At 41.9% G+C, this 19,807-nt stretch overlaps 1 protein-coding gene across 1 annotated transcript in view; it reads right to left on the reverse strand.

Moving 5' to 3' along the window:
- The window catches only part of LOC124038132 (regulator of microtubule dynamics protein 2-like), a 56,464-nt gene that overhangs the window by 24,507 nt on the left and 12,150 nt on the right, over positions 1-19,807 (reverse strand). Inside the window, 4 exon segments of the mRNA XM_046353624.1 lie at positions 1,933-1,955; positions 1,957-1,994; positions 8,314-8,416; positions 8,794-8,986. Coding sequence (XP_046209580.1) covers positions 1,933-1,955; positions 1,957-1,994; positions 8,314-8,416; positions 8,794-8,986 — 357 coding nt within the window.

The raw sequence follows: 19,807 nt of genomic DNA on the forward strand, positions 1-19,807 counted from the left end.
GCTCCAGCTCCTTCAAGTTGGATGTGTTCCGCTGGTGTACAGCAATCTTTAAGTCACCCCACAGATTCTCAATTGGATTGAGGTCTGGGCTTTGACTAGGCCATTCCAAGACATTTAAATGTTTCTCCTTAAACCACTGGAGTGTTGCTTTAGCAGTATGCTTAGGGTCATTGTCCTGCTGGAAGGTGAACCTCCATCCTAGTCTTAAATCTCTGGAAGACAAACAGTTTTCCCTCAAGAATTTCCCTGTATTTAGCACCATTCATCATTCCTTAAATTCTGACCAGTCCCTGCCGATGAAAAACATCCACACAGCATGATGCTGCCACCACCATGCTTCACTGTGGGGATGGCGTTCTTTGGGTAATGAGAGGTGTTGGGTTTGTGCCAGACATAGCATTTTCCTTGATGGACAAAAAGCTACATTTTAGTTTCATTTGACCAGAGTACCTTCTTTCACATGTTTGGGGAGTCTCCCACATGCCTTTTGGCAAAAATGACAAACCTAAAAAGTAACTTCTATTGCCATTTCCAACTATGTAATAATAGCCTATAAAGCCAACAAATAAAACAATTGCAGCCTGCAGGTAGAATAAAAAATAAATAAAACAATATCCTAGAAATCACATTGGCAATTTTTTATTTTATTTAACTAGGCAAGTCAGTTAAGAACAAATTCTTATCTACAATGACGGCCTACCCCAGCTAAACCCGGACGACGCTGGGCCAATTGTGTGGCACCCTATGGCTATGCATGGCCTGTCTGCAACTTGAAACATTGTATCAACTATTAACTTTGGTCTGGCCCAAAGCTGTGCTAGAAAACTTGCAACATTGTATAAAATATTCTGGCCCTCAGAGTTTCCAGCACCAGTGAGCTCCGGGACAGACACAGCTGTAGGCTATTTGAGCAAGGGATAAGAAGTAATCATTTTTTGATGTTTCCACTGGATAAGAGCATGACATTTTTCCCCTTCATGCTAAGTGGTTATCGAAAAGGAGAGCTGGAAAGGTTTTTCAAATACATAGAGGAACTATTGTCATTCTCAGTGGATGTAAAAACAGACTTTGTTTGCTTGCTGTTTGTGGTGAAAAAAGAAGCTCCACAGCTTATTAGTGGTGGTGCGTGAAGCCAATCAGACATACTATCAGATCCACAAATGGGCACATTTATATGCCTACATTTGCACGCAGGCCTAGTAGCATGTAGGCCCTAGTTCTATGTGGGCATCCTTACTCAACATTGACAGGAGCGCTCCAAACAAAAGACAATGACTAAATTGACAAAACTCGTAAATGGAACTAAAATGTGTTTTTCACAAGTGTAGCATAGGTTGTGGCTCTGCAAACATCGTGTCCACTCCGAAAATTAGAATGGTAAAAGACTGAAATAAATATTCATATATTGAATAAAATTTTAACCTTAACCCTAAACACCCTGGAAATAGCATTTGACCTTGTGGGGACTAACAAAATGTCAGTTTACTAATCTTCTGGGGACTTCAAGGTCCCCACAAGTATAGTTAAAACACACACACCTCAAATAGGTTTTAACACTAGCCTCTGTTTACCTAGTTCACTTCAATGTGCTTGTACATGTCTGGAAATGTGGGTGTGTGCATAGTGCACACTACACAGCCAATGTGCTCATAGATGGGTGTTGGAGGAAGAGTGACTCACTAACAGGGCTGAGTCAAATGTACTCATGCTAACAACAATGAGGCTAAAATATATGCAATCAATGGAGTGGACATGCAAGGAGAGGTAACAACATTTCACTCTTTTGGGATCTGAGTGGATAAATTGACATATTACCAAGCCATAAGTTACATAACTCGAGGGTTACAAACTAATCAAGTTTCCCATCTAGGATTGGAACATAGGTTTAAGACGATGTATGTGTAGTGTATGGCTAGAGTGAAAAAGACTCACCACTGATGACTTTCGGCACACAATAGGGTTCAGTTTTACGGCTTCCTCTCCAACTTTCTTCCCTGAGGGGAGAGAATGAGGAAATTAACAAAGCTACTGCAGGATAACACGAGCTCAGTATACACACTCATCAAAAAAAAGAAACATCCCTTTTTCATGACCCTGTCTTTCAAAGATAATTTGTAAAAATCCAAATAACTTCACAGATCTTCATTGCAAAGGGTTTAAACACTTTCCCATGCTTGTTCAATGAACCATAAATAATTAATGAACATGCACCTGTGGAACGATTGTTAAGACACTAACAGCTTAACAGACGATAGGCAATTAAGGTCACAGTTATGAAAACTGAGGACACTAAAGAGGCCTTTCTACTGACTTTGAAAAACACCAAAAGAAAGATGCCCAGGGTGCCTGCTCATCTGTGTGAACGTGCCTTAGGCATGCTGCAAGGGGGCATGAGGACTGCAAATGTGGCCAGGGCAATATTTGCAATGTCTGTAACTGTGAGACACCTAAGACAGCGCTACAGGGAGACAGGTCGGACAGCTGATCGTCCTCGCAGTGGCAGACCACATGCAACAACGCCTGCACAGGATCGGTACATCTGAACATCACACCTGCGGGACTGGTACAGGATGGCAACAAGAACTACCAGAGTTACACCAGGAACGCACAATCCCTCCATCAGTGCTCACTGTCCGCAATAGGCTGAGAGAGGCTGGATTGAGGGCTTGTAGGCCTGTTCTAAGGCAGGTCCTCACAAGATATCACCGGCAACAACATCGTCTATGGGCACAAACCTAACGTCGCTGGACCAGACAGGACTGGCAAAAAGTGCTCTTCACTGATGAGTCGCGGTTTTGACTCACCAGGGGTGATGATCGGATTCGCGTTTATCGTCGAAGGAATGAGTGTTACACCGAGGCCTGTACTCTGGAGCGGGATCGATTTGGAGGTGGAGGGTCCGTCATGGTCCTCCTCCCTCATGTGGTACACTTCCTTGAGATGATGCTTCAATATATTCACATGGTATTATGAGGAAATAAAATGATCTATTTTGTGAAGTGCACCAGTCCCTCCTGCAGCAAAGCACCCCCACAACATGATGCTGCCACCCCCGTGCTTCACAGTTGGGATGGTGTTCTTCTGCTTGCAAGCTTACCCCGTTTTCCTACAAACATAATGATGGTCATTATGGCCAAACAGTTGTATTTTTGTTTCATCAGCCCAGTCGACCTTTCTAAAAAAAAAATACAATCTTTGTCCCCATGTGCAGTTGCAAACCAGTCTGGCTTTTTAATGGCGGTTTTGGAGCAGTGGCTTCTACCTTGCTGGGCGGCCTTTCAGGTTATGTCGATATAGGACTCATTTTACTGTGGATATAGATACTTTGGTACCCGTTTCCTCAAGCATCTTCACAAGGTCCTTTACTGTTGTTCTGGGATTGATTTGCACATTTCGCACCAAAGTACGCTCATCTCTAGGAGACAGAACGTGTCTCCTTCCTGAGCGGTATGATGGCTGCGTGGTCACATGGTGTTTATACTTGCGTACTATTGTTTGGACAGATGTACGTGGTACCTTCAGGCGTTTGGAAATTGCTCACAAGGATGAACCAGACTTGTGGTCTACAATTGTCTTTCTGGAGGTCTTGGCTGATTTCTGTTGATTTCCCATGATGTCAAGCAGAGGCACTGAGTTTGAAGGTAGGCCTTGAAATACATCCACAGGTACACCTCCAATTGACTCAAATTATGTCAATTAGCCTATCAGAAGCTTCTAAAGCCATGACATGATTAAAAAAAAAAAATTCCAAGCTGTTTAAAAGGCAGTCAACTTCGTGTATGTAAACATCTGACCCACTGGAATTGTGATACAGTGAATTATAAGTGAAATAATCTGCCTGTAAACAATTGTTGGAAAAATTACTTGTCATGCACAAAGTAGATGTCCTAACCAACTTGCTAAAACTATAGTAAAAATAAAAAAAAGTTGTGGAGTGGTCACCCAGCCAAACTGAGTAATCGGGGAAGCACTGGCCACCCAGCCAAACTGAGTAATCGGGGAAAAATTGCCTTGTTCAGGGAGGTGACCAAGAACCAATGGTCACTCTGACAAAGCACCAGAGTGTCTCTGTGGAAATGGGAGAACCTTCCAGAAGGACAACGATCTCTGCAGCACTCCACCAATCATGCCTTTATGGTAGAGTGGCCAGACAGAAGCCACTTCTCAGTAAAAGGCACATGACAGCCTGCTTGGAGTTTGCCAAAAGGCACCTAAAGGACTCTCAGAACATGAAACAAGATTCTCTGGTTTTGAAACCAACATTGAACTCTTTGGCCTGAATGCCAAGCATCACATGTTGAGGAAACCAGACACCGCTCATCACCTGGCCAATACCATCCCTATGGTGAAGCATGGTGGTGACAGCATGCTGTGGAGATGTGTTTCAGAGGCAGGGACTGGGAGACTAGTCAGGATTGAAGAAAAGTAGAACGGCGCAAAGTATAGAGAGATCCTTGATGAAAACCTGCTCCAGAGCGGTCAGGACACCCCAACAGGACAACAACCCTAAGCACACAGCCAAGATAACGCAGGAGTGGCTTCGGGACAAGTCTCTGAATGTCCTTGAGTGGCCCAGCCAGAGCCCGAACTTGAACCACTATCTAACATCTCTGGAGAGACCTGAAAATAGCTGTGCATTGACACTCCCCATCCAACCTGACAGAGCTTAAGGGGATCTGCAGAGAAGAAATGGGAGAAACTCCCCAAATACAGGCGTGTCAAGCATCATACACAAGATTCGAGGCTGTAATCTCTGCCAACTGTGCGTCAACAAAGTACTGAGTAAAGGGTCTGAACACTTATGCAAATGTGATTTCAGTTTCTTTTTTAAATATATTTGCAAAAATGTCTAAAATCCTGTTTTTGCTTTGTCATTGTGGGGTATTGTGTGTAGATTGAGGATGTTTAAAATCCATTTTAGAGTAAGGCTATAACGTACCAAAATGTGGAAAAAGTGAAGGAGTCTGAATACTTTCCAAATGCACTGTTCATATGCTTAAATCATCAGTTATTTTTATGGACTCTAGAGAACATACTTAGTTTTACCTACATTCAATACTAATTTCAGGTCAATAAAGTTTTTCTGTAATACAATGAAGGTAAACTGTTCCTAAGTTTGTACACTCAGTGTTTATGCCATATGATAAGCTGCAACATTCATTGAGATAGCTGATACACCGAGACAACGATAATCAAATTAAACATATTGGAGATAATATTTAGAAGATAAATATTCAACCTGAAATAGGACACTGGCCATTGGCCCAGTTTTATTGGAAGGCATTCCAATTGGTCTAATAGGGCTGGGTTATAAACTACATCCTGTCCCTTTGTTCACTGGTGAGAATCACAGGGGAGAAACATCCATCTACCATAACATCTATAATTTATCCTCTTTGAATAAACCTTTCCTCCTCCTGATTGCTTTGTGGTCTGTGGTAAATAAGAACATCAACTAGATCTTACAACTAGACAAAAAGGACATTTTAATTTCAGAATACAAAACAGAAACAAAGACAGAACCACTTCCCCTCTTTATTGCAGGATTGTGATATGTGATTGATCAACATTTTGAATAATAGTTGAACTAATAAATCAAGTTTAAACATTTCACTTTAAAATAACCAACACTTCACTACAAAATGTACAAATAAGCTATCTCGTATGTATGTAAGGATTAGACATCTTAGTCTAAACAATAGATAATTGAGTAGTAATAAGTAGGCAATTATAACTAAAGCATCATTTAGGGTTAACAAAATAACTCCATACCAGCGGTGGCCAACCTTGCTCCACTGATCCACTTGGTGAGCAGACTTCTGTTCCAACCCAACAATAGCACACTTGATTATCAACTCATTATTGATGGGCTGAAACAGAACCCTGCACACCCAGCAGACCTCCAACAAGGGTTGGACTCCTCCAATTATAAAAATCGGTTTATACATTGCTTGTGTGATGTTTTAACTGTATTTTTGTATACAACATGTCGCCCTACACATACTACCAATGTTAGCAAATGTTCTATACAAAAATACTGCTGGTATACATAGTTGCTTTGTGAGGTGCTCAGGTTCACAGTTAGCCATTATTATGGAAATGCAGGATGAAAAGTACCAGTGGCCCTGCTTTGGCCCCAAGTGAGAGCAGGTCTGCCGGAGCCATGGCCCAGTGAGACAAGGGTGCCGGCAAGTGTAGATGGAAACCGAAAAGTCTGAGCCTTTTGAGTAAAACACTGTATGGATATGCGCCATTACTCTCTTGGGACATTCACTGGGATTTCTCTCTCTTCATCTGCAAACACAGGCTTTCACAGTGCTCCATATTTGAGGACAGAAAACATAAAAAGAGAAAACAGGCTTCATTATACATCACTGAATATTATGTTGGTATTACAGTATCTCTGTCCTCAAAGTTTCACTCTAGTACTGTAACTGAATCTAAACTTTTCATAATGTCCTCCCACGAAGTTACCTGCCCTATCCAGTTGCCTAAGCTCTGCCTTCACTTCACGGAGCTACAATTTCACCCTCTTCCATGGATGTTATCTACAAATGCATTTGGAGACTGTAAATTTAAAAACAATGAGTATGTCAAGATAGCTAGGTAATAGAACATTAGCTAGCTGCTGACATTTAATTAACTTAGCTAAACAGTGTGTAAAGTTTTCTAGCTAGCAGCTCAGTTGAGTTACCTTACTTTTCCAAATGTATTTACTTACTTGAATAAGTCCTCCCACCGCCTGTTTTTTGGGTCCTTACAAAAATTTTAAAAAATGGGCAAGATCTTTTCGGTGGCAGCAAAGCGCAGCCATGTGGATGAATGGAGACAAGGCAAAAAGTGTGTGTCACCAGAGCAGTTTAGAACGTGTTGTGACGTTTGACTTTAACAGCGTAATCCACTTTCAATAAATCTAAAATCGCAGACAGTTAGCCACACTTGATAACTTGAAAACTAGCACGTAACAAATCTACAAACGGTGTCCTACGGAAAATAGTGATGCACATAACGCACAGCACCTCTTCGACGGGCATGTGGGGGAGGGTTCTTGAAATGTAACATCCAATTAAAATCTTGCTGCTGGGAGCCAGTGGACTATTCAAACCATTTTTGCAATACAACAAATCTCAGAGGGAGGCATGACAATGATATGATTTTGGTGGTACGGCAATGAGAGACTAGTTAGTGTAACACAAGACATGCAAATAGCGTTGAGATGTGTAACTTTGCTAACAAGCAATGCAGGGATGGAGTATTTGGCAAAGGCAGGGAAAAAAGAAAAGCATGCAAACATAACGCATAAAATTTTTGGGGAGGGAACACCTCTGTTCACTTGGAAGTGGTGCATGCAATCACAGCTGTATAGTACAAACATTATGGTTGTGTGTTCAAAGAGAATACATACTTTTTTATTGCCTTTTATAGAAGCTACGTTAGAGAGGTTTCTGTTTTGACAACAGCATTACGTCATACTATTCTGCACATCTGAAAAGCGTGAAAAGATCACGGTTATATGTAGTGTTGTTTTGGCCAAACTAAGAATGAGAACATGCTGGATGGATTGCATGGGGGGGGAAATAAGCCCCCCCCACACACAACTGTCTTATTCCTTAAGATAATTTAATATGGAGGAATAGACCCTGTCAACTGTTCATCGTGCATTATTGGTGATGTAGTTGTGAGTACTTCATTATAAGCCTTCTGGTGACAGAAGACATGTGCTCAAAAACGTAGCCAAAACTCAAGATCTTTTCAATTGGCTCTGTGGCCAGACCTCAAACTGGCTGACTGAGGTCATAGTATGGTTACTAGAGGTTCATGTCAACTGGGTTAGTTTTCCAGGTGTCATTCAGTTCAGGACTACTTTCAGGCCACTCCGAGAAGTGGACAATGCCAACAAGTGGGTGGCCTGCAGAACCAGCTGTAAAAATGACCTTACATGGCTCCAATACCAGGAGCTGCTAGGAGCTCTGTTTTGGATGCACATTTCTGGACACTAACCTCGGAATTGGGAGATTTCTGAAAACCTTTGGATTTTGGGGAAATAAAAACCTGGGCATTTTTGAAAAGCTTCTGGAATTGTATAACCCTAATCTTTGGTAAATGGTGTGAATGCTAAGGATCAGTATGGATCAGTAGGGGTCCTTCTGTAGCTCAGTTGGTAGAGCATGGCGCTTGTAACGCCAGGGTAGTGGGTTCGATTCCCGGGACCACCCATACGTAGAATGTATGCACACATGACTGTAAGTCGCTTTGGATAAAAGCGTCTGCTAAATGGCATATATATATATATATATATATATGGTTTATTACCAGTTTCTGCTTGGGTCTTCTTTTGCTCTAGGTTGGTAGTGATGTCATGAACATCCACGTAGGCCCGAACTAGTCGCCATAAGAACGTAGTGTTCTGTCCAAACTGAAGAAAAGAGCTGTTTGTGTCAAACTTTATATTTTTGGCGTTTATTTGGAGGCATGCTTCACCTAGGCACTCTTCTGCGCCACCCTGGATTCAAATAGTATTTGCTTTCTTTCAAATACTGTAAGCACCTTTGGATTAGGCCTGTCTACAGTGCCAGATGGACAAGATTTGCTCTTTTGGAACTATTCAATTTGTTGCATTGCACCAAGCAAACCCAAGCAAAGCTCAATCAAGCGCATGGGACATTTTTTGAAAGAAAGCAAATACTATGTGAACCCATGTCTGCTACTGCTGTGATTTTTAACAAATACAGATATCTACTAGCCCTAGGACATCCGAACTCAAGACTTGGACAGTTGGTTGATGTGGCCCACCTGCTCCCGCTTATCCAGCATGGTGCGGAGGCACTCCCTCTTGTCTCCATCGCTGCCTTTGTGTAGAGCGTCCACCCTCTCCAGAAGGGCTGAGAACTCATTCAGAGGCTCGATCACAGTCACTTCATACAGACTCTGACCCTCAGCCTCAATCTGCTCTTCTTCCTCAGAGTCAGTTAAAGCTGTTATGTACCTGAAACACAAAAAGCATTCATTAGCACCACAGCCTACACCTTCCTAATATTGAGTTGCACCCCCCTTTGCACTCAAAACAGCCTCAATTTGTCAGGTAATTGTTAGAGGAATTTTGTTCCTACGTGTTCATTAACCAATTCAATTAAAAGTCTGTCCGTTTATAAGAATTTGTAAGCTTCTCATTTACATAAAATACAGACCAGTCATCAACATTACCCAATAGTGTTTATTCTCGAGAGCTCTGCTCATAATACCATGTACATTGGTTTATATACCTCACATTGTCATAAATGTCCCTCCTCTCAGATACAATGGCAATATGGTTCAAGCCTTCTCACATTATCTGCCACCTGTTAAACGATCTACTACAAGCCCAAGGTCTCTCCCCTCCCCGAGTGGGGACAGAATGTCCTGTAAGGAACACAGTATTCCAGCCCGTCTGACAATAGCTCCATTCGTTTCTAACAAAGGAACAGAAAGTCCTTGTTCTAATTCTTGACTAAAACTACACACATTATATTCAGTGTTTTGATTATAATAAGATTCATACATTCATAGTGACAGGGTAGTATTTTGTTTAGTTATAGTTCTACGTTAAATGTATACATCATTTAGTCATTATTCATATAAATCCCATAACAGTAATGGACTACAAGGTTTCGAAACTGTTCTAAAGAGATGCTGGCCCATGTTGACTCCAATGCTTCCCACGGTTGTGTCAAGTTGGCTGGATATCCTTTGTGTGGTGGACTGTTCTTGAGACACATGGGAAACGTGTGTGAAAAGCCCAGCAGCGTTTCAGTTCTTGACACACCCAATCCAGGTGTGCGTGGCACTTACTACCATACTCTGTTCAAAGGCACTTCCATCTTTTCTTCTGCCCATTCACTCTCAGAATGGAACACAGTTGGTTGTCTCAAGGTTTAAAAATCCTTATTGAACCTGTCTCCTTCCCCTTCATCTACACTGATTGAAGTGGATGTAACAAGTGACATCGATAAGGGATCGTAGCTTTCACCTGGATAGTCCGTCATGGAAAGAGCACTGTTCCTAATGTTATGTACATTCAGTGTATATTCTCAGTTCCCTTGGAATGTGTTTTCATAGTAAACATAGGTGGGAGGAAGATAAACTGAAGGTGGTTCAAACTAGGGTTGAAGACTTTCATACCGTTCCTGTACCATACTGGGGTATACGGTATTACTGGCAGTGCACACAATGTAATTACGCACAAAACAAATTTAGGCAGCAGGGATCTTGATCCAGGAAGGGATTGAGTGTTGTAACAGAGAAGCTTAATCTTGCAAGCTAGTAAGTTAGCAAACCAAATGCATAGCTGGGAGCCCTGAGCTGGAGATCATTCTCTAATTTACTGTTAGTTGAGCATGCACCAACAGGCTATTCCTAAAAATGTAAACCGGCATTGTAAATAAGAATTTGTTCTAGGCAAGTCAGTGGGTTAACTGCCTTGTTCAGGGGCAGAAAGACAGCTCAGGGATTCGATCTAGCAACCTTTCGGTTATTGGACCAACGCTCTAACCACTAGGCTACCTGCCGCCCCTAAATAAAGGTGAAATAAAATGTAAAGTGAAGGGTGAATGTATCTCCAGAAAGGGAGCTTAAGTTATTTTTATTACCCCCTCTCTGCCAGACGCTTTCCATAACAGATGAACATTTACTGCATATTTACACGCAAACAGCGACATGTTTGTTTACACAAGTGGGTCACTTAATTTTGTGCCTAGCAGTTAAAAAGTCTTTGACACAGACACTTGAAGGGTTTCCCGTGCCAAACACAGGGAGACTGGTCTCTGTCATGGCACTCAGTGTCGGACACTTGTCTCGATCAATGTGAGGCATACAATGTGCCCGCATTAGCACTGCTTTTACAGCCTTCGAAAAAGGTCCCCTTTCCATTACTGTAGCTAAGTATGTACTTACACCCACAGCTAACACTTGAGTAGGGGAAGGGAAAAATCTGACAGTCAGGTAGAAATAAGACATGGAGGACTGAAAGTGAAAAAGTTTCAAACATGAAAGGCCTCCATTAAGGTCCGGCAACAGCTGCGTGTGTGTCATCTGTGGTTCTGGGAAAGTTTTGGTCTGGGAGCGATGGTTCTGGGTAAGGGGGAGGTGTGTTGGAGTGGGCTACTGACAGGTGCATCTTGGGCCCACAAGTGGAGGCCCCATCTTAGATCCCTCTCACCCCACATACCTCACCTCAGGCACGAATAGCTGATTACTTAAATCAGTGCCTTTGAGACAAAAGTATGTGTTTGCAGGAAAACTGCAACACTGCTTCTCTGCACAGCAGGCAGCCAAATTCAATGACGTTGTAAGAACCTGGCAAGCCAATGCTGGAATTCTATTTTCACAAAAAAGATAGGCCTATTTTGACAATGAAAAGGCTTGGTATAAATGGAAATAAAATTATCTATGTGACATTACTATATAGCCTACAACGATGGACCATTACATTCAAAACATGACTGTTTTTATGGGTGTGCCCCATAAAAAAAAGGGCAAAAAAGACATGGTGCTTATTCTTGCTGTCGGCCAATCAAAGTGGCTACAGCCAGAGGCTCCATGTGTAGCAATGAAGTGGGGGATTTCTTATCAATGCAAAAAGGAATTCAAATTAAAGAATTAAGGCTAAACGAGGAGTTGGCTACAATGATCAACCAACCGGTAGGCTGTTGTTTCATATGAATGGAGTTGTTGGGGAGCACAGCAAAATATCCTTCTTTCGCTACAACGATGATGCAGTGAGGACAGGCCACCAGATGGAATGATAGAACTTATGGCAGCAACCCGTTTTTCTAACTAGAGCGAGTCAGTTTGGCTAGTTCTCCCTCCGTGCCACACACAGACTGTCACACACACCAACCCCTGCTCCAAACTCACCCCTCCCTCCTGCTGAAACAAACCCAGGTTCCTAAACCCCTCTCTGCAGTGACCTCGGAGTAAGCTCCAAACCTGTTGGCTAGTGCTGAACCCTTTTTTTTTTATAAAAAAAAAAAAAAATTTTTTTTAGTTACATCGGCCAATACAACAGGACTTAAAATTATGAATAGACTTGCTTGTGTGAGCTGCGATGGCCATTCTCCAAATTGTGGTGTATTTATTTTTTGCGCTTGCACACAATGTACTTGTACATTGAGTGAATCACAGTATTTATCCAGATCCCTAGCGGAGACCTCCCCAGTTGCATGCTCTCCATCATGCATTCCTTTACCGATTCATTCACTTGTCCAGTCATTCCTTTGTTCTTTCGTTCATGCAGTCCTCCCTTTCCCTCTCTGTGCTTGTTTACTCAATGAAAGATGGTGAGAGGCAGCAGTGCTGAGCGCTGAATGCATTCCTGTCACACCATTCCACGGCCATTGAATAACTAGAGTCGAGACAGAAAAAAAGCCCAGGATGTAGGGCTGTGGAGGCCATGAAATTGTCAGCCGGTGATTGTCAAGAAAATAACTGCCGGCCTCACGGTAATTGACCGTTAATTAACAAAACACATTTAGCATCTCCTTGCTTCTACGCATAGCCTACAAGCCACTGATGCAGACCTTTGGAACAATCTACATTTTAAAAACTCAAATCCATGTAAATAGCCTACACCATCACAATAAATCCATTATTTTAGACCGTTCTATAGAAAGAATACATTAACTTCATATCATCTATTTCAGAAGAACAGAATAGCATACTCAGAGTTGTCATTAAGTTAAGCCCTGATTTGGCTATGCTATAAGGCTGTGGGCTACACTAGTTCACTTAGCAGACAAGATTTGCTTAGAATTCTGTGGTATTGTTTTTTAGTATGATGAATACAACTGAACATAGCTGAATAGAATAGAGAGTATTTGTTCTCAAAAGGATGATGGAGTGCACACGCATGCGGCTATTCTGTGTTGAGCGCTTAAAATAAAAAGTGTCCCCTATTACGCTTAATTTAGAGTTATTTATGCAACTTTAGTTGTAATACAAACATTGGGCTTCATGTTTTGACTTTTAATACATTCTAAGGCTGCATGATGCAACTAATGATTTGGAAAAAAAGTTGCATGAAAGGCATGCAAAGCAGAGCTCTGCTTAGTTGTTTTGCTTAGGCTGCACACATCAGTCTCTCATTCACAATTTTACAAGCACTGGATAATGCCTTGGATTTCCCGGCAGCACTCCCTTTGTGTGGCCATAATGCTGGTGGTCTGCTTGAAACATGTAGGTTTTAAAGACTTGGTCAGGGAGAGGTTGGTCCGCGCATGCTCTTACACGTCCTGGTAATCCGTCTGGCCCCGTGGCCAAGTGAACACTGACCTTTAAAAAAAAAAAAGGTCTTGCACACGTCGGGTAAGGAAAGCATGATGACACAGTCATCCGGAACAGCTGGTGCTCTCATGCATGCTTCAGTTTAGGCTCACATCACTGGGAGACTCATAGCAGGGTTTCCCTTTGTAGTCCGTAATAGTTTGCAAGCCCTACCACATCCAACGAGTGTCAAAGCCGGTGTAGTAGGCTTCAATCTTAGGCCTGTATTGACGCTTTGCTTGTGTCAGTGGTGGAAAAAGTACCCACTGTCATAATTGAGTAAAAGATGCCTTAATAGAAAATGACAATTAAGTCACCCAGTAAAATTCTACTTGAGTAAAAGTCTAAAAGTAAGGTTTAAAATATATTTAAGTATCAAAAGTAAAAGTATAAATCATTATAAACTCCTTATATTAGGAAAACCAGATGGCACAATATATATTATTATTATTTTAATTTACAGAGAGCCAGGGGCACACTCCAACATCGTTTACAAACAAAGCATGTGTGTTTAATGAGTCCGCGAGAGCAGAGGCAGTAAGGATGACCAGGGATGTTTGGTTCATAAGTACGTGAATTTGACTATTCTCCTGTCCTGCTAAGCATTAAAAATGTAACAAGTACTTTTGGATGTCAAGGAAAATGTATGGAGTAAAAAAAAAAAAAAATACAATATTTTCTTAAGGAATGTAGTGAAGTAAAACGATAAGTAGTCAATTATATAAATAGTAAAGTACAGATGCCCAAAAGAACGACGTAAGTAGTACTTTAAAGTATTTTTACACCACTGGCCTGTTTGATGGTTCGTCTGAAGACATAGCGGGATTTCTTAAGTGTCCTTGAAAGCGGCAGCTCTAGCCTTTAGCTCGGTGCAGATGCTGCCTGTAATCCATGGCATCTGGTTGGGATATGTACACACGGTCACCGTGGGGACAATGTCGATGCACTTATTGATGAAGCCGATGATTGAGGTGGTATACTACTCAATACCATTGGATGAATCCCAGAACACATTCCAAATCTGTGCTAGCAACACATCCTGTAGCGTAGCATCCACGTCATCTGACCACTTCCGCATTGAGCGAGTCACTGGTACTTCCTGCTTTAGTTTTTGCTTGTAAGCAGAATCAGGATTATAGAATTCTAGTCAGACTTGCCAAATGGGGAGGGCGAGCTTTGTATGCATCTCTGTGTGTGGAGTAAAGGTGGTCTAGAGTTTTTTTCCCTCTGGTTGCACGTGACATGCTGGTAGAAATGAGGTAAAACAGATTTAAGTTTGCCTGCATTAAAGTCTCTGGCCACTAGGAGCGCTGCTTCTGGAGCGTTTTCTTGTTTGCTTATGGCCTTACACAGCTCTGAATGCGGTCTTAGTGCCAGAATCAGTGTGTGGTGGTAAATAGACGGCTACAAATAATATAGATGAAAACACTATCAACCAAGAGTTATCTACAGCTCATCATGAGGTACTCTACCACAGGCGAGCAATAATTTGAGACTTCTATAATATTAGACATCGCGCACCAGGTGTTTTTGACAAAATAGACACACCCCCACCCCTCGCCTTACCAGACGTAGCTGCTCTGTCCTGTCGATGCACGGAAAACTCAGCCATCTCTATACTACCCATTTCGTCATTCAGCCATGACTCCGTGAAACAAAAGATATTACAGTTTTTAATGTCTCGTTGGTAGGATAGTCTCAAACGTAGATCATTCAGTTTGTTTTCCAGTGATTGCATGTTGGCAGATAGAAGTGATGGTGGTGGTGATTCACTCACTTGCCTACGACTCACAAGGAACCCCAACCTCAGTATTTTCTTCACGCGAATGACAAGGATTTGGACCTGTTCTCTGGGAAGCAGTACATCTTTCACGTCGGACTCAAAAATATTGGTCCAGTTCGAGGCAAGTAAATCGCTGTTCTGTTCTCCAGAAGCTCTTTTCAGTCATAAGAGTCCATCACTTGGTTCTTTCACACAATTGCATTGCCTATAAAACATTAAGTGTTTAATTAGGTTTTTAATAAAATTTGCATTGATGTCAGAGTGATTAGAGGGACAATAGAGTGCTGAGTACAAGGCAGCTAGCAAGTTTGGTAGGTTACTAATGACCATTACAGCTTGGAGAAGCCTAATTACTGTGACTAAATGGTCACGTGGAATTTGACTGCCGTCATGACTAGTGACCACCAGTGTGGCGGTAATATGGTCATCATACCATCCCTACCAGGATGCATGTGTGTGTTGTTTGGGCTTCCTCCATTTACAGATGGGGAACAATCACAGGGCCCGCGGTGCTGTTTCAACACTAAACAAAAACACACATGGCCATCTTTAACTTGACTGTGTTCTGTACCAGTTTGATTCAGGTCTAGTTAGGGGACAAGGCGAAAGGGTAAAGAGAGTGGAGGCCTACTACAGTGGCAGCAGGTGCCTTATAAAAGGTTGAGAAGGATGATGAACATTGAGAGAAAAAAAAGTACAGGTACTACGTACACCATTTTACACTTGTCTTGAAGGCTCAGATTTGGGTTAGCATTTCTTACTGTAATACAACACGTGGCTGCTGAAAACTTCAAAAGGGCCAATGGGACATGTCCAGCACTGGCTCTGGATTGCTACTCTCCCTGAATACATAGAGCGTTCCAGTAATGTTGTCGTGGAGCATATTTTCAAAAGCTTAATAGAGATGAAGGATGAAAGAAACTCCCTCCAGCTGCTTTGATGACAATGACAGTGCTTAACACCTTTAAGGCCAATCATCACCTATCCTTTTGGGTGCAATGTTTTAACCGCACTGTGTGTAGAGCACACACTAATTAGTGTACAGGACTAAACATGATACAAATAGTTGCCCTGTACTTTGATGTGGTGCTACTTTAACCGTGGCACCAAATGAATGGGTTTGTAAATGCCATATTAAAGTCTTAAGATCTAATGCTAGTTCTACACACAGACAACATTCTCTCAGTGAGAGGGATTGTACATTTAACATGCAGATGGAGAATCCAGATTGGAGTGTTCCAAGGGAGCTTAAGCAGCAGTGGTCACCACGGTAAAGCGTAAAAACCAACATGAAGAGTTTAAACTCCCAACATCCTCTGATCTAGGGAGCATTAAGCTCAGCTCAGAGAACGCGTCACTGGTAGTGAGAGGCCTCTCAGGGATTGATTTAGTTTGGGGGCCTTGGTTCATCTTTCCATCAATCCTGACTAGTCTCCCAGTTCCTGCCGCTGAAAAACACCCCCACAGCATGATGCTGCCACCACCATGCTTCAGCGTAGGGATGGTTCCAGGTTTCCTTCAGATGTGCCGCTTGGCATTCAAGACAAAGAGCTCAATCTTGGTTTCATCAGACCAGAGAATCTTGTTTCTCATGGTCTGAGAGTCCTTTAGGGGCCCTTTGGCAAACTCCAAGCGAGCTGTCATGTCTCTTTTACTCAGGAGTGGCTTCCTTCTGGCCACTCTACCATTAAAAAAGGCCTGATTGGTGGAGTGCTGCAGAGATGGCTGTCTTTCTGGTTCTCCCATCTACACAGAGGAACTCTGTCAGAATGACCATTGGGTTCTTGGTCACCTCCCTGACCAAGGCCCTTCTCCCTCGTTTGGCTGGGGGGCCAGCTCTAGGAAGAGTCTTGGTGGTTTCAAACTTCTTCCATTTAAGAATGATGGAGGCCAGTGTTCTTGGGGACCTTCAATTCTGCAGGGCTCCCGAGTGGCGCAGCAGTCGGAGGCACTGCATCTTAGTGCTAGAGGCTTCACTACAGGCTCTGGTTCGATTCCAGGCTGTATCACAACCGCCGTGATTGGGAGTCAGGGCAATGCACAATTGGCCCAGCTTCGTCCAGGTTAGGGTTTGGCCGGGGTAGGCCGTCATTGTAAAATAATAAATGATTCTTAACAGACTTGCCTTAAATAAATAAAAATGTTTTTTTGGTACCCATCCACAGATCTGTGCCTCAACACAATCCTGTCTCGGAGCTCTACGGACAATACCTTCATCCCCATGACTTGGTTTTTGCTCTGACATGCAGTCAACTGTGGCACATTATATAAACAGGTGTGTGCCTTTCCAAATAATGTCTCGGACATGCACGGTCAACTGTGGGACCGTTTATATAGAGAGGTGCCTTTCCAAATCATGTCCAATCAATTGAATGTACGACAGGTGGACTCTAATCAAGTTGAAGAACCATCTTAAGGATGATCAATGGAAACAGGACGCACCTGACGTTATTTTCAAGTCTCATAGGAAAGGGTCTGAATAGTTATGTAAATAAGGTATGTTTTTTATTTTTTAATACATTTGCATACATTTCTAAAACACTTTTTGTTGTCATTATGGGTTATTGTGTGTAGGTTGAGAAGGGAAAAAACATGTTTAATCCATTTTAGAATAAGGAATAATAAAAAATAAGGGGTCTGAATACTTTGAATGGACTGTATCGTGTAAATCAGTGCATTTCGTGAAGTTCCGAATGCAAGAGATGGAGACAAAATGCATCCGACATAATGCTTTAAAACGAGGCCTTTGACAGCTAGGCATACAGACTGGGAGATTGATGGGCCTGCTCAGTTGAGGTGGTAAGTTCAAGGAAGCTGTTTTCACAGATGACTGATTGGTGCAAACCGTTTGAGCTTTCCTTCTTGCAAATGTCTAAACTGAGCAAATGTACTCCTTAACCTGCTAAATAATTAAGCCTCCTTCCTTGTCACACATCTGTGCAGCACAGAGTACAGTCTGTTCCCAGTAATAGGCACTTCGTGTTTTTGCAAGACCAAGCACAATCTGCAATACCTCACTGGTCACGATCTGCATATCTTTGCAAACACACCAGAAAATGCCAATTGTAGGTTTCACAACACAAGACTGAAAAGGGGCAATAATAAAAATTAGGGCCGACAGCGTCGGAAAGAGAAGTATGGGCATCTTCACAGGAATAATGCATTTCTAGATACTGTGTGGCTATATTGTGCTAAAATAACTTTTTTTAAAGTTCAAAAGAGATAGGTTACACTGCTCTCATGTGCTTTACTTGGGTGATGCTCCAGCATTTCTTTAAGACAAGATCAAGGATAACAACCAAAGACTGTTTTTACCAGGCCCCTTTTACCCTGTCCTTCTGCTACTGAATAATCCCAAAATGACATGGCCTAAACTACAAGTGTCTCTCTGGGCCACACGTTATGCACCCATGCCTCTAAACAATCATTACATTATTTATCAATTCATTGCAAATTTTGCTAGATTTATCTCCAGACAATGACAATTAAGCCTAAGAAGAAAACTAGCTATGTCAATTAGATGTCGACCGATTAGTCAGCATGGCCGAAATATTTGGGCCGATTTCAAGTGTTCATAACAAAATCGGTCATCGCCATTTTTTGACACTGATTATGGCCGATTACATTGCACTCCACGAGGAGACTGCGTGGCAGGCTGACTACCTGTTATGCGAGTGCAGAAAGGAGCCAAGGTAAGTTTTTAGCTAGCATTAAACCCATCTTAACATAATCACTAGTTAACTACACATGGTTGATGATATGACTAGTTTTTCTAGCTTGTCCTGCGTTGCATATAATCGATGCAGTGCCTGTTCATTTCTCATCGAATCACAGTCTACTTCGCCAAACGGGTGATGATTTAACAAGCACATTCGCGAAACAAAAGCACTGTTGTAGCACCAATGTGTACCTAACCATAAACATCAATGCCATTCTTAAAATCAATACACAAGTATATATTTTTTAAACCTGCATATTTAGTTAATATTACCTGCTAACATGAATTTCTTTTAACTAGGGAAATTGTGTCACTTCTCATGCGTTCCGTGCAAGCAGAGTCAGGGTATATGCAGCAGTTGGGCCGCCTGGCTCGTTGCGAACTGTGTGAAGACCATTTCTTCCTAACAAAGACCGTAATTAATTTGCCAGAATTGTACATAATTATAACATAACATTGATGGTTGTGCAATGTAACAGCAATATTTAGACTTAGGGTTGCCACCCGTTAGTTAAAATACGGAACGGTTCTGTTTCGTTTTCGAAATGATAATTTCCGGATTTTACCATATTAATGACCTAAGGCTCATATTCCTGTGTATTATTATATTATAATTAAGTCTATGATTTGATATTGGATAGAGCAGTCTGACTCGTAAGCATTCATTCAAACAGCACTTTCCTGCATTTGCCAGCAGCTCTTCGCTGTGCTTCAAGCATTGCACGGTTTATGACTTCAAGCCTATCAACTCCCGAAGTTAAGTACTTTAGTATTGCCAGGCTATTAGAACATCCAATAGTCAAAGGTATATGAAATACAAATGATATAGAGAGAAATAGTCCTATAATAACTACAACCTAAAACTTCTTACCTGGGATTATTGAAGACTCATGTTAAAAGGAACCACCAGCTTTCATATGGTCTCATGTTCTGAACAAGGAACGTAAACGTTAGCTTTCTTAGATGGCACATATTGCACTTATACTTTCTTCTCTCTTTGCATTATTTAA

This window comes from Oncorhynchus gorbuscha, linkage group LG06 (genome assembly GCF_021184085.1).
Source record: "Oncorhynchus gorbuscha isolate QuinsamMale2020 ecotype Even-year linkage group LG06, OgorEven_v1.0, whole genome shotgun sequence".
Classification (NCBI taxonomy): domain Eukaryota; kingdom Metazoa; phylum Chordata; class Actinopteri; order Salmoniformes; family Salmonidae; genus Oncorhynchus; species Oncorhynchus gorbuscha.